General features: G+C 35.5%; 1 protein-coding gene across 2 annotated transcripts in view; it reads left to right on the plus strand.

The window, feature by feature from the left end:
* Positions 1–13,279, plus strand: part of SOX30 (SRY-box transcription factor 30) — a 29,797-nt gene extending 16,518 nt beyond the window's left edge. Inside the window, exon 4 of one of the 2 annotated variants that reach the window (XM_029941415.1) lies at positions 12,041–12,159. In XM_029941415.1, the coding sequence (XP_029797275.1) occupies positions 12,041–12,159 (119 nt within the window). Of the gene's footprint in view, positions 1–12,040 lie in introns of both variants that reach the window. The other variant, XM_029941413.1, reaches the window with a different exon arrangement.
* Positions 13,280–15,508: the final 2,229 nt, after the last annotated feature.

Genomic DNA, 15,508 nt, shown 5'->3' on the forward strand with positions numbered 1-15,508 from the left:
CACTTGTTTGTTTTTGCTTTTATTGCCTTTCCTTTTGGTGTCAGACCCAAAAAATCATCAGTAAGACTGATGTCAAGGAGCTTACTGCCTATGTGTTCTCTAGAATTTTATGAATTGGAGTCTTATGTTCAAGTCCTTAATTTATTTTAGGTTGATTTGTATGTATGGTTTAAGATAAGGGTTTCATTCTTTCCATGTGGCTGTTCAGTTTTCTTAACACCAGTTAATGAAGAAACTATCCTTTCCCCATTGTATATTCTTGACTCTTCTGTAAATTAACTGACCATATATGTGTGGGTTTATTTCTGGTCTCTGTATTCTTTTGATCTATGTGTCTTCTTTTATGTAATGCCATATTATTTTGATTATTATAGCTTTGTAATATAGTTTGAAATCAGAGAGTGTAATGCCTCTAGCTTTGTTCTTTCTTGTGATTGCTTTGACTATTTGGGGTCTTTTGTGGCTCTGTAGAAATTTTAAGATTGTTCTATTTCTGTAAAAAATGCCATTGGAATTTTGATAGCGATTGCATTGAGTCTGTAGATTGCTTTGGGTAGTATAGACATTTTAACAGTAATATTTCTTTTGATCCATGAGCACAGAATATCTTTCCATTTATTTGTGTTTTCCATAATTTATTTTACAATGTCATATTTTTCAGTGTATAAGTCTACTATCTTTTTGATTAACTTTAGTTTTAGGCATTTTATTCTTTTCAAAGCAGTTATAAAAGAGATTGTCTTCTTGTGGCACCTGGATGGCTCAGTTGGTTAAGTGTCCGACTTCAGCTCAGCTCATGATCTCATAGTTCATGGGTTTGAGGCCCACATTGGGCTCTGTGCTGACAGCTCAGAGCCTGGAGCCTGCTTCAGAGTCTGCATCTCCCTCTCTCTCTGCCCCTCCCCTGCTCATGTTCTGTTTCTCTCTGTCTCAGTAATAAATAAATATTTAAAAAAATAAAAAAATAATTAATAAAAGAGATTGTCTTCTTAATTCCTTTTTATAATAGTTTATTGTTAGTATACAGAAATGCAAATGATTTTTGTGTATAGATTTTGTATTGTGGAACTTTACCTAATTCGTTGATTAGTTCTAACATTTTTTTGTTGGAATCGTTGGGGTTTTCTATGTATAATATCATGTCACTGCAAACAGAGGCAGTTTTACTTCTTCCTTTTCAGTTTGGATGCCTTTTATTTCTTTTTCTTGCCTGGATGTCTTTTTCTGACTTGGACTTCCAATAATACTATGTTGAGTAAAAATAGCAAGTATGAACATTCTTGTCTTATTCTTGATCTTAGAGAAAACCTCTCAGGTTTTCACCATTGAGTATGTTGCTAGCTGTGTATACTTGAAATAATGAGTAGAAGAATATTTCTCTGGGGTGCCTGATGGGTCAGTCAGTTAAGCATTTGACTTTGGCTCAGGTCATGATCTCGTGGTTCATGAATTCGAGCCCTGCATCAGCCTCTCTGTCGGCACGGAGGCTGATGCGGACCCTCTGTCTCCCTCTCTCTGCCCCACCCCCACTAGCTCACTCGCTCATTCTCTCTCAAAAAAAATAGTCTTAAAAAAAGATAATTCTTTCTAAATGAATGAAGATCACAAGGATATAGAACAATACTGTAAATGAACTAGATATAATAGGCATATATAATGCTTCATCCAACTACAGAATATAGATACTTCACAATTGTACATGGTATATTATGGAGGATAAACCACATGTTGGATCACAAAGCAGCCTCAAAACTTTTTAAAAACTTTTTAAAATTTTACAAAGTTTCTTTTCCAACCATCATAGAATGAAACTTTTAATAACAGAAAGAAAACTAAAAAATTAAAAATATATGGAGTTTGAACTCTTCAAAAACCAATGGGTCAAATAAGACATCACAAGAGAAATTATAAAATACTTTGAGATGAGTAAAAATGAAAACACAGCATCTCAAAACTTAGTGAAAGCAGTATTGACAGAAATTACAGTTGCAATGACCCTACATTTAAAAAGATCTCAAGTCAACAGCATAACTTTATACTAAGGAACTACAAAAAGAAGCACAAACAAAACCTAAGCTCACAGAGGGAAAGAAATAATAAAGATTAGAGGTAGGTAAAGAATGGAAAAACAAGAGAGAGCTTAATGAAATAGAGAAAAGAAAATTAATAAAAGCTTTTTGAAAAGATCAATAAAATTGCTGAAACATTAGCTAGACTGACTAAAAAAAAAAAAAGAGAAAACCTAAATTACTAAAATCAGATGTGAAATTGGGTACATTGCTACCAACTTTGCAGAAATAAAAATGACTACGAAAATACAGTGAATAATTGTATTCCTACCAGTCAGATAACCTAGATAAAATGGACAAATATACGAATTATCAAAACTGATTCAAGAAGAAATAGTAAATCTGAACAGACCTATATTGAGGATTGAATCCTAATAAAAAACCTCCAGCACAGAAAAGCCCTGGGCTAATTGGTGAATTCTACCAAATGTTTAAAGAGGAATTAACACCAATCTTCAAATTCCTCAAAAAAATATGAGGAAACAACTGTAGGGCCAACATTACCTTGCTACCAAAGCCAGACAAAGATGTCATGAGAAAGAAAATCATGGACCAATATATCTTAAGTATATAGATGTAAAATATATACAGTAAAATACTAGCAAACGGAATCCCCCAGCATATGAAAAGGATTGTATGTCAAGACCAAGTGGGATTTATAAACCCCAGGAATGTAAGTATGGTTTAACATCTGAAAATCAATCAGTGTAAGACACTTCACAAATAGAATAAAGGAACAAAACCACCTGACCATCTCAATTAATGCAGAAAAAGCATTTGATAAAATCCAACACCTTTTTATTATAAAAAGCAATTCCTGATTTCAAAACTTAATGGACAAACTAGGAATAAAACTTCCTCAGTGTGATAAAGGGATAAAGGGATAAAAAATTTTTAATGCTTATTCATTTTTTTGAGAGAGAGAGAGAGAGAGAGAGAGAGAGAGAGAGAGAGAGAGAGAGGCAGAGCATGAGTGGGGGAGGGGCAGAAAGACGGGGAGACACAGAATCTGAAGCAGGCCCCAGGCTGTGAGCTGTCAGCACGGAGCCTGATGCAGGAATTAAACCCATGAACCATGAGATCATGACCTGGCTGACATCAGACACTCAACCAACTGAGCCACCCAGGTGCCCCTATAAAGGGTATTTTTGATCAAAACCCACAGCTAATATTATCATCATTGATGAAGGACCAAAAGCTTTTCCCCTAAGATTGAAAACCAGAAAAGGATATCTGCTTTCACAATTGCTATTCAACATTGTGCTAGAAGCTCTAGTCAGAGAAATTAAGTGAGAAAAAAAAGGCATCCAAAATAAAAGAAATAAAATTACCTCTATTTGCACATCATCCTATAAATGGAAAACCCTATATTTAGAATATCACAAAGAATCCACAAATAATTTGTTTGAGCCAATGAATAATCAGCAAAGTTGCAAGGATATAAGATCCATATACAAAAATCACCTAAATTTTCTGTATACTAGTAATGAGCAACCTGAAAAGGAAATTAAGAAAACAATCCCACTTACAATAGTATCAAAAAATTAAATACCTAGGAATAAGTCTGACTAAGGATGTGCAATACTTGTAAACCGAAAACTACAAATCATTTTTGAATGAAATTAAAGATCTCAATAAATGCAAAGGTATTTATGTGCATGCATTGGGAGACTTAATATTGTTAAGACGACAGTATTTCCCAAAGTGATTTATAGAATCAATACAATCCCTCTCAAGATCCCAATGGCCTTTTTTTTTTTTTGCAGAAATGGAAAAGCTGATTCTAAAATTTATATGGAATTTTAAGTGACCCGGAATAGTTTTAAAACAATCTTGAGAAAGGAGAACAAAGTTAGAGGACTGACTTCAAACTTACTACAAAGCTACTGTGTGAAACAATGTAGTATCAAAAGAATGAAAAGATGAGTCACTGACTGGGAGAAAATATTTGCAAAAGATATATCTGATAAAGGACTGGTATACAAAATATTCAAAATATTGAATTCTTAAAACTCAACAAAAAGAAAATAATGTGACTAAAAATGGAAAAAGACCTGTGAACAGACGCCTCACCAAAGAACACATACAGATGGCAGTTAAGCACATGAAAAGATGCTTCACGTTATATATATTTAGGGAATTTTTACTTATTTATTTATTTATTTATTTATTTATTTATTTATTTATTAGGATCAACCCCATTATGTTTTATTTGAAAGTTTTGGTTCTTCCTCCTTTTTTCTTTCCTTTTTTCTTTTTTTTTTTATTTTTAAATCCAAGTTAGTTAACATATAGTGTAATATTGATTTCAGGAAAAAAATTTAGTGGTTCATCACTTACACAGAACAGTGCTCATCCCAACAGGTGCCCTCTTTAATGCCCCTTGCCCATTTAACCCATCCCCCAACCCAGCACCTTGCCAGCAACCTTCAGTTTAAGAAAGTTCAGTTCTTAAATACTTCAGTTCTTTTAAATACAGAAGGCCAGAAACCTTCTGTATTTAAGAGTCTCTTATGGTTTGCCTCTGTCTCTGTTTCTATATTATTTTTCCTTCCCTTTCCCTATGTTCATCTGTTTTGTTTCTTAACTTCCACATATGAGTGAAATCATATGATATTTGTCTTTCTCTGGTTGATTTATTTCACTTAGCATAATACACTCTAATTCCATCCATGTTGTTGCAGATGGCAAGACTTCATTGTTTTTGATTGCTGTATAATAGAGAATTATAAATTTAAATGAGACACTACTATACACCTATCCAAATTGACCAATTCCAAAATGCTGACAACACCAAATACTGGTGAGGATGTAGAGCAACAGACAATTTAATTAATTGCTAATGGGAATACATAATGGTATAATCACTTTGGAGGACAGTTTGGCAATTCCTTATAAAACTATAAATACTCTTACCATATGATCCAGCAATCACACTCCTTGGTATTTACAAAAAATATTGCAAACTGTGTTTGCACAAAAACCTGCACACAGATGTTTATACCCATTTTATTCATAATTGCCAAAACAGAAACAGCCAAGATGTCCTTCAGTAGGCAAGTAGATAAACTGTGATATATATAAACAGTAGAATATTATTCAGTGTTAAAAAGAAATGAACTGTCAAACCATGAAAACACATGGAGGAATCTTACATGAATATGGATGAGTGAAAGAAACAACGAATAGCATTATATTTTTGCTTCAGTTACCATCTTGTTACAGAAATTTTTATATGCAAAGCAGAATAGCATAGTGAATCTCCATGTATGCATCACTCAATAATTATCAACAGTTTAGCTATTCATTTGTTTATTTCTTCTACTTTTGGGGAGGAGTGCTTTAATTATTTTAAAGTGAACCATAGATGTCATACAGTTTCATCTGCAAATACATCAGTATGTATATCTACTAGTTAAGGGCTTGGAAAAAATGATGAATCATTTTTATACCTGAAGCATTAATAGTTCCTTATCCAACAACTGACCTGTTGAATTTTCCTCTATTTACAATTGGATCCAAGCAAGATGTACACATTGGATGTGATTATGTTTCTTAAATCTCTTCTTTGCTAAAATCGTACTCTAACCCTTATTTTTTAATGCTGTGTATGTATACTCATCCTAGATTTTGCTTATTACATCTTTGGATATTGCTTATATGTTTCTCTTTCCCCCACTTTTTTTTCCTGTAAAATGATGGATCTTGCAACTTGATTAAATCGATTCAAAATTTTTTCTTTTACTTTTTTCCTTTTGCCCCTTTATTTTCATCGTCTTCTTCTTCTTCCTCTCTCTCTCTCTCTCTCTCTCTGTTTCTCTGTTTGGCAATGATACCTCATGGGTGGTGCTGTGTACTTTGTACTGTATCACATAAGAGGTACACAAAGTCTGTTTTTCTCTAATAGTGATGTTAAGACTGATCTATGGGTTCAGGAATTATCACCTTTTTTTCCATAATATTTTATTGTCAAATTGTTTTCCATACAACACCCAGTGCTCTTCCCCTTAAGTGCCCTCCACCATCACCACCACCTCTTTCCCCCACTCCTCCTTCCCCTTCAACCCTCAGTTCACCTTAATAGTATTTCTCAATTCTTGGCTATACAGTAGCATCACTTGAAGAGTTCAGACCAAATAAATTAGAATCTTTGTTGGGGTAGGACTTGGGCATCAATATTCTTTAAAAGTTTCTCCAGATTGGGGCACCTGGGTGGCTCAGTTGGTTAAGTGTCCAACTTTGGGCTCAGGTCATCATCTCACAGGTTCATGAGTTTGATCCCCGCATTGGGCTCTCTGCTGCCAGCACAGAGCCTGCTTCGAATCCTTGGTCCTCCTCTCTCTCTGCCCCTCCCCCCACCCTCCACCCCATCTCTCTCTCAAAAATATTAAACATTAGATAAAAAAGTTTCTCCAGGTGATTGTAATGGTCAGCTAAGGTTGAGAATTACTGTTGCAGTGATTTTAGTAGCTATGGTGATTGTTGCCTAGACCCATGGGGATTGCAAAATGGTGATTTTCTGAGACAGTATTTCTTCATCCATTAACTAGAATCCTTTTTTGAAGAAAAATGTGCCATCAGCAACTACTTGGTTACTCTGAAATACGGGAAGGGCAGGATAAATTCTTCATTCTCCCTTCCCGCCTGCCCAGTATGACTGCGTCTTGCTTTGTTTTAGGAATACCATCATGAACAAGTAGATTTTTATATATTTGGTATCTTTTGTTACATTGCAGTCATTATTATATCTTTTGGTGCTTGAATTATCCTTTCATTTGTTCAGTTGGCTATAAATTGGGTTCTGTGCTCTTACTCTTTGATAGCATTTTTGTTCTCTGGCACAGTATGCCCTAGGTTTTTCTTGTACATTTTGTACATACCAGACCTGGAATCAGCCATTTTATTCAGAAATCCAAGTTTCTTTTCCTGAAATCACAATTTGGGCAATAGGGATGCTTATTGCTACTGAACTAACAAAGTGTCTAGGTCTTTTCAGTGGAAAAGATGAGAAAATGTATTTTTATATGAGAAATAATCATGAGTATATGTTGATATTTCCAAAATAAATTAAATATTGTAGTTTTAAGTGAAGATCTTTGATTTTATGTGCTAACATCTCTTCTTCCTAAAAATCTTGTTTCCTGGTGATAATAGTATATTTGATTTGTCCTACTAAACACGTTTTCTTTTTTTTTTATATGTTTGTGGGGGTTGGGGGAGAGAGAGAGAATAGCTTCAAAACAGCTATATAAAGAGTTTCAAAGCAGCAGTATCACAAACAATAAAATTACCAAATGCAGTTTAATGTTTGTCATTCTTTTCTCTTTAGGGTATATTTTACCAGGAAGACACAATAAAAGTATCTAATTTAAATTATCTTGAAATAATTTTTCTCTGTGTAGTTAAAGCAACTACAACTTGACATAAGCTTGGGTTAATTCGTTTTCATTTGCTTTTAATTTTTAGGGCATTACTTTTTAAAATATTACATTTGTTTTAAAATTATACAAAGTTGTCATGTGGTTTCAAAGCCAAAACTGTAATACAAAGTACATTCTCAGAAGTCTGGCTTCTCTGCCTGTCTCTTCCCCTCTTCTATCTTGCCTCCTACATGCCACCATTTCTTTTATTTTAAAAAATGTTTTAATGTTTATTTTTGAGAGAGAGAGAGAGAGCAAGAGAGCGAGAGAGAGAGAGAGAGAGAGGGAGAGAGAGAATGAATGGGGATGGGGCAGAGAGAGAGGGAGACAGAATCTAAAGCAGGATCCAGGCTCTGAGCTGTCAGCACAGAGCCTGGCATGAGGCTTGAACCCACTAACAGTGAGATCAGGACCTGAGCCGAAGTCAGGTGCTAAACCGACTACTGAGCCACCCAAACACCCCTACATAACCACCATTTCAATTAGTTTCTAAAGTACTCATATAGACCTCCTCCCGCAAGTTCCTCATGGCAGACCTTTTAAGTTGGCAGAACAGGTAGTATTATCTCTTTTAAATATAAGGAGCCCAATGCTCAGAAAAATTTAGGTTTCTTTAAGGTTACCAGGTTTCTCAGTGACCCAGCTAGAACTAGTACCCAGGTAATGAGGCATGGTAGTTAGGAGAAAAGTTCTAGAGTTAGCTTGCCTGATTGTGTTTCACTCTTACTAAGTACTCACTTTGAGCACATTAGTCAGTCTCTTCCAGGTTGTTTTCTCATCTGTAGAGTGTACATAGAAGATCTGTCTCATATGGTTAGTCTAACGAATAATTGAGATAACACCTAAACCTTAGCAGATGCCTAGGAAACGTAGTAAATGCTTATTGCATGTTGGCTAATATTATCATTTTGATAATTCTAATTGATGCTTTTCCCACTATACCTCAGTGTTCCAAAAGTTATTCATTTTCATCCATGCAACCTTCTAGGATTACTCTTGTATTAACTGATCTATTTTGTGGATGTAATGTGTTTTTACCACACCGGTAGAGCCATCTGATGTTTGCAGTTTGCCTTACAGACTTGAGGACATGTCTAGTGTATACCTAGATTCTAGGTCATTTTTATTTTCTTTATTTTTAAATGTTTCTTTATTTGAGAGAGAGAGAGAAAGAGAAAGAGCGTGCACACATGGGAGAGAGCGCACAAGCATGTGCAAGTGAGCAGGGGAGGGGTAAAGTGAGAGGGGGAGAGATGAATCATGAGATCATGACCTGAACTGAAACCAAGAGTCAGATGCTTCACTGAGCTACCCAGGTGCCCCTAGATCATTTTTAACTTAAATTCTCCACCAAGCCTTGCATAATATCTTGCCTACATTGAGTCCTGGAAAAAGAAAGCCGCTGAAGTGAAGGCTTTGTGGAAGAGGAAGTATCCGTGTAATTCAGTGGATGGGAAGACGTACAGGTGGAAGAGCTACAGGAGAAAACCACACAAGCTAGAAGTATAACCCGCTCGGGACATATGTATCACATTGAAAATGCTTGAATGAAGATGTGGCAATAGGAAAGGAAACCTGAAACATTTTGGAAACTTAGCCTCATATGTGTGATAGTTAACATGGGCAAGGTTTGTAACACTTGGAGATTTGGGGGTGAGATATCAAACCACTGAAGATACCACATATTTTCAGTTTGAGATGATAGTCTAATACGTTGATTGCACTTTTATTTTTTAATGGAAGAAAACAAGTTGACCTTTTAAAAAAAAAATAAAGTAGGAACATGAAATGAAACCCCCAACTTGTCACAGGTTTTGCTAATGAGTGTGGTTATTATGTTTATGTAATCTGTCGCTAGATGGAGTCCGTGAGCCCAGGGAACTCTTGCTTAGACTTCTGTATATTTTTCCCTATGATTCCTGTCTGTGCTTTTATTATACCTAAAAAATATTGGATTTGAATGGTAGAATTTTTATATTTTCCTTAAAAAGGCAGTTTGTAAAGCAGCAAAACTAATCATTTCAATTGTTCATGTTGCAAAAATTTTATTTGGAAATGATCTTTAAAACCACAGTTTAATATCCATTCTAAATCTGATAGTGTTTTCAATTTACTTATTGTTAATTAAAGTTAAGTTGTCATCCTCTGTTTGGGTGGTGCAGCCCCACCCCTGCCCAGGAACTTGTTTTGTATAGTTGACACACGATGTTATATTCATTTCAGATGTACAGCAGTGATTTGTTAAGTGTATATATTGTGCTGTGTTCATCACAAGTATAGCTACCATGTGTCCCTATACATTGCTATCACAAAATCATTTTCTGTATTGCTTATCGCTGTGCCTTTTGTTCCTGTGACTTTTTAACTGGAAGCCTGTATCTCCCCCTCCCCTTCACCCATTTGGTGCAACATCCCACCCCTCTCTCCTCTGGCAGTTATCAGTTTGCTCTCTGTATTTATAGGTCCGATTCTGCTTTTTGTTCATTTTTTTATTCTGCTTCTAAGTGAAATCACATGGTATTTGTCCTTCTCAATCTGACTTATTTCATTTAGCGTGATACCCTGTAGGTCCATTTATGTTGTTGCAAATGGCAAGATCTCATTTTTTTTTTTTTAAGTTTATTTCATGAGAAGCGGGGAAGGGCAGAGAGCGAGAGCAAGAGAGAGAGACAGAGAGACAGAGAGTATCCCGAGCACAGTGCTGGATGCAGGGCTCAATCCCATGAACTGTGAGATCACGACCTGAGCCAAAATCTGTTGGATGCTTAACTGACTGAGCCATCCAGGCATCCCAGTATCTCATATGTTTTTATGGCTGCATAATACTCCATTGTGTGTATGTATAACACATCTATTTTTTTATTTTTAAATGTTTACTTATTTTTAGTAGTTTATTGTCAAGTTGGTTTCCATATAACACCCAGTGACCTTCCCCACAAGTGCCCTCCTCCATGCCCATCACACCCTTTCCCCCTTCCCCTCCCCCTCCATATCACATCTATTTTATCCTTTTATCTCCTGATGGGTATTTAGGTTGCTTCCATTCATTGGCTATTGTAAATAAAACTGCAATAAACCTAGGGGTGCATATATCTTTTGGAATTGATGTCTTCATTTTCTTTGAGTAAATATCCCATACTGGAATTATTGGATCATATGGAGTTTCTATTTTTAACTTTTTGAGAACCTCCATACTGTGTTCCATAGTGGCTGGTACCAATTTACCAGCAGCATATGAGGTTCCTTTTTCTCAAATCCTCACCAACACTTGTTATTTTTTTGTCTTTTTGACTTTAGCCATTCTGTCACGTGTACGATGATATTCCATCGTAGTTTTGATTTGTATTTCCTTGATGATGTTGAGCATCTTTTCATATGTCTGTTGACCATCTCTATATCTTCTTTGGAAAGATATCTATTCAGGTCCTCTGAGGCCCATTTTTTAATCAGATTGTTTTTTGATGTTGAGTTATGTAAGTTCTTTATATATTTTGGATATTAACAGATACATCATTTGTAAATACCTTCTCCCATTCAGTAGGTTACCTTTTTGTTTTGTTGATAGCCTTCTTTGCTGTGCAGTGCTTCTTGTTCTGATGGAGTCCCAGTAGTTTATTTTTGCTTTTGTTTCCCTTGCCTTAGGATACTTGTCTAGAAAAATGTTATGAGTGAGGTCAGTGAAATTACTGCCTGTGTTCTCTCCTAGGATTTTTGTGGTCTCACATTTAGGTCTTTAATCCATTTTGGGTTTATTTTTGTGTATTTTACTGAAAGGTGGCCCAGTTTCATTCTTTTTACATGTAGACATTCAGTTTTCCCAGCACCATATCGAAGACTGTATTTTCCCAATTGTATATTCTTGCCTGTGTTGTCATAAATTAATTGATCATATAATCATAGATTCATTTTTGAGCTCTCTATTCAGTTCTCTATGTCTGAACTATATGTCTATTTTTGTGTCAGCACCATGTGTTTTGATTACTGTAGAACTGTGATATCTCCAGCTCCCCCCGCCCCGCCAAGATTGCTTTAGCTATTTGGTGTCCTTCATGGTTCCATACAAATTTTAGGATTGCTTGTTTCAGTTTTGTGAAAAATGCAGTTGATGAGCAGGTCTTGATTGCAACACAATTATACATCACACCCCGTAAGTTTTGTTTCAAACACTAGTAAGGACAATAGTTGCACTGCTTACTAAGTATCAGTTTTCAGCACAGTATAACATGTCTGCATTTCCAAAACCTTACATGGTATTAGACATCATGAGAGAAAAGTCCAGATAAACCATTTTTGTTTATCAAAATGTTCAAGGGTAAGAAGCCTGAGGCTGATAATAGATAATAGTTTTGGTGAGTCACAAACTTTGCCATTTAGTTTATGTTGGGACCTGATAGTAGTAAAAGAATAGATGGATACATGAAGTGGTTGAGAAAGGTTATCTTGGGAACTTTCCAGGCCCCAAAGAGGATGCAGTTAAATTTGCTCAGTCTGTATACAAGGCAATATGTGGACAAGATATGATCTAACTCCTTTTTTGTCTTTCTGCTGCAGCACGTGCCCTTATAGTCGGCCTCCCTTTGGCTATGGAAATTTTCCAAGTTCAATGCCAGAATGCCTTGGTTATTATGAAGACAGGTACCAAAAACATGAGGGTATGTTTTCAGCTTTAAATAGAGACTATTCTTTTAGAGACTACCCAGATGAACGTACACACAGCGAAGATTCTTGGAGTTGTGAGAGCGTGGATGGGACCTCTTACTGTAACAGTCATAGCCACAGTGGGGAAGAACGCTTAACTCCCATGCCTCCGTTGGAAATCGGAGGCTTGGAGAACGTCTTCACAGCTCCATCGTCAACTCCCTCTAGCATCCAGCAAGTCAATGTCACTGACAGTGATGAGGAGGAAGAAGAAAAAGTGCTCAGGAATTTATAATTTTAAAACAAATATGCACAGAAAATAAACACTTCTTAAAATATATTCTGGGTCAGTTGATGTGAAAAAATAAGCCTAGAATACTTTGCTGAAAGTAGTCAGCCATGATATGAGGTGTCAACATCAAACGTAATGTATACCTTCATGAAGATTTGATTAGTGAAGCCGGAGCCTTGATGTTTCATCTTAGGAATATTTAAGCGATAAAGTAGTTTATTTCTGTGGCTGAAATTTGCATCAACATATATTATCATTACTTTTTCTTGGAATGTGAAAAATACTGAATCCTCACAATTATATTTGAAGGGATAGGGAGTATATATCTGGCATGACAAGTGTGATTTGTATTTTATCTCAACATACATTTATTTTTCTTATATGATTTTTTTGTTTGGTGTTTATGTAATGTTTATGGATAGTCTCAATTTTTATGTAACATTTATTTTGATAACTTTTAGTAGTGAATTGGGACTCAGTTGCTAAATTTAACTTATGTGAATAACCAATTATAAGTTGCAAATATGTTTTCATGACCCTGGGGTAATTCCTTCAACTAAATTAGTCATTTCTGTTCCTAAACATTTTCATCATCTTTTTTGGATTTCTTTTTCCATTTGGTATGCATTGTTCTACTTTTGTTATAATTAAATAAACACAGATAAAATTGTTCTTGTTGGATATTTTCTGTTTGGGGTATAGAAATAAGCAAAACAAATACTGTTCAAATGAGGATGGTCTCTATACCGTGTACAGATACTTATCAGATATTTATTTTTATTCAATAGTCTCCAGAATTGCACAGATCCTATTAGCGTACATGAGACTTAAAACTTATCAATAAAGATGTTGTGCACATATTCTGATGCCATTTTCAAACTCTTTTCACATGTGTATATGTGACTTGAGCACTACCCCAAATGGAAAAACTCTTCCAGGTTTGGTTCAAACAGCCATCTCTAAAACCATGAAAATCATGGAGTTCATGTAAGAGCACATGGAATTTTTTAAATTCACAACGAGCAATAAAAATCCATCTTGTGATGTGTCCTCTAAGTGTCCACTGTGGATCAAAAGAACTTATTTAGAACAGGATCAGGACCATCAGAGTTGGGATCATGGTAGAAGAGATCTACAAGTCACCTAAACTGAGGATCAGAAATATCCACAAACCAATACTCTTTTCCCGCAATGATCTATTTAATTTATTCAGATTGAGATCTTATTATTTAAAACTGCTTGGAAATTGTATATGGAAACCTGTTCTAAGCTTCCAACTTCTTACTTTACTAAGTCTATATTTGTTCCTTAAGGAAAGGTTGTGAATGGAATACATTTCATCAACCTTAAACTTAATTGTGTGTAATATTTCCTCTTCCCAATAAAATTTTATTTTCATTTTTTATATTTTTATTACTCTGTGCAATGTCATTGCAATGTGTTGTAAGGCAGCTGAATATTATAGAGCATAGTTTAGTGTTTCCTAACTACCTGTCTTCAGGCTAGCCCTGTACCACCAATTCCTTCTTCTACTTAATGGCTGGTGAGGATGGACAACAGTGCTAGGATCATAAGTCAAGAGTTTAGATTGTATACAGATCCACAGGATAATTTGGGTTGGAAAACGTGGGTAGCTCTTATGGAGAAAAGTAACCCAATTGCAGATAAGCATGCCTAACTACAAATGCCCATATCTGCTCATTTTTAGCTCTTTAAATCACTGTTGGCTCTGACTAGATAGAGATCTACAGACTAAACAAAGCCCTGCCCCATTGGCACGAATTCATCTGCCTCATCCAATCATCTGAAATTTTCTAAGCTTGGAGCTATAAGCATTTCTAATAGGTCTCATTGAATTGTTTGTTCTTAGAGGTAATATCTGTAATAAGAATACCCTTTAAAAGTGTGTTGAAATGTCAGTTATGTTTAAAGCATCAAACTTTTCTGTGGTTTTGACAAAGCTGCTCTGGCTAATTGCAAATTACAGAAACTGTTTTCACTGAAAATAAAATGAAAATAAATTTAATCCCAATCTTCAAGTAGCTTACTTACCAATTTAGAAAGGCAAGAGCAATGTTTCTTCAAATGTGCTAATTGGAACCAAAGCCTTTTAGATATTCTGACAATATTTAAGTTTGCCTTGGGGAAGGGTATTGAAAGTCTTGCAGGGGAGCCTGGGTGGCTCAGTCAGTTAAGCGTCTGGCTTCAGCTCAGGTCACGATCTCACAGTTCGTGGGTTCGAGCCCCACATCAGGCTCTGTGCTGACAGCTAGCTCAGAGCCTGGAGCCTGCTTCTGATTCTGTGTGTCCCTTGCTCTACCCGTCCCCTGCTCATGATCTGTCTTTTTCTGTCTTTCAAAAATAAATAAATGTTAAAAAAATTTTTTAAAAAAGGTCTTGCAGTGAAAAATCATTTTAATAGTTCATCTCAGTGCTCCTCAAACTTATTTGGTTTGAGACTCCCTTTTTGGTTTTAACTTAATGTCTGCTAACATCTCACAGAACCCACCTTGGAAAATGCTAACACCATTATAGCTGGTGGCTTTAGTTTTCAATTGTTAACTTCACATGTGGTTTCCTGCATTGATCACCCTAAATCCTTTATTGAAAGAAGGCAGTGGCTAAATAAACTTTTTACTAAGTATCTGATGGTCTTAAAAGAGTCAAGAACTGAAACTTACAGTTGTAAATTGCCTTTCTCTACTAAACTGGATTTTTAATGAAAGTTGATATTGCATCCAAGAATTCAAGTGGGCAAATGTACTAAATTCCCATACAAGTGTATTTTCCACAGTGTAAACCAGCTGTCAGTAGGATTACTCCTGAGACAAAAGCATAAGCTACTTTTGAAAGTTGTAGTTTGGAACTGATATTGAAATGAAATTCTGGGGATTCTATGAACTACCTGCAATATTTTAAAGTAGTATAATTTTAATGTGGCATGGTAATTCTAAAAAATCTCTGGCCTATATTTTGGGACAGACTGCTGAGGCACATTGATTTTTAGCTTTCTGACTCATTTCAATTTTTTGGACTTTAGAGAAATTCCAAAGGCTTCATAATAAAATCAGTTTTCTAAAAATAAATAT

The sequence above is a fragment of the Suricata suricatta genome, chromosome 6 (assembly GCF_006229205.1).
Source record: "Suricata suricatta isolate VVHF042 chromosome 6, meerkat_22Aug2017_6uvM2_HiC, whole genome shotgun sequence".
In the NCBI taxonomy this organism is placed as follows: Eukaryota; Metazoa; Chordata; class Mammalia; order Carnivora; family Herpestidae; genus Suricata; species Suricata suricatta.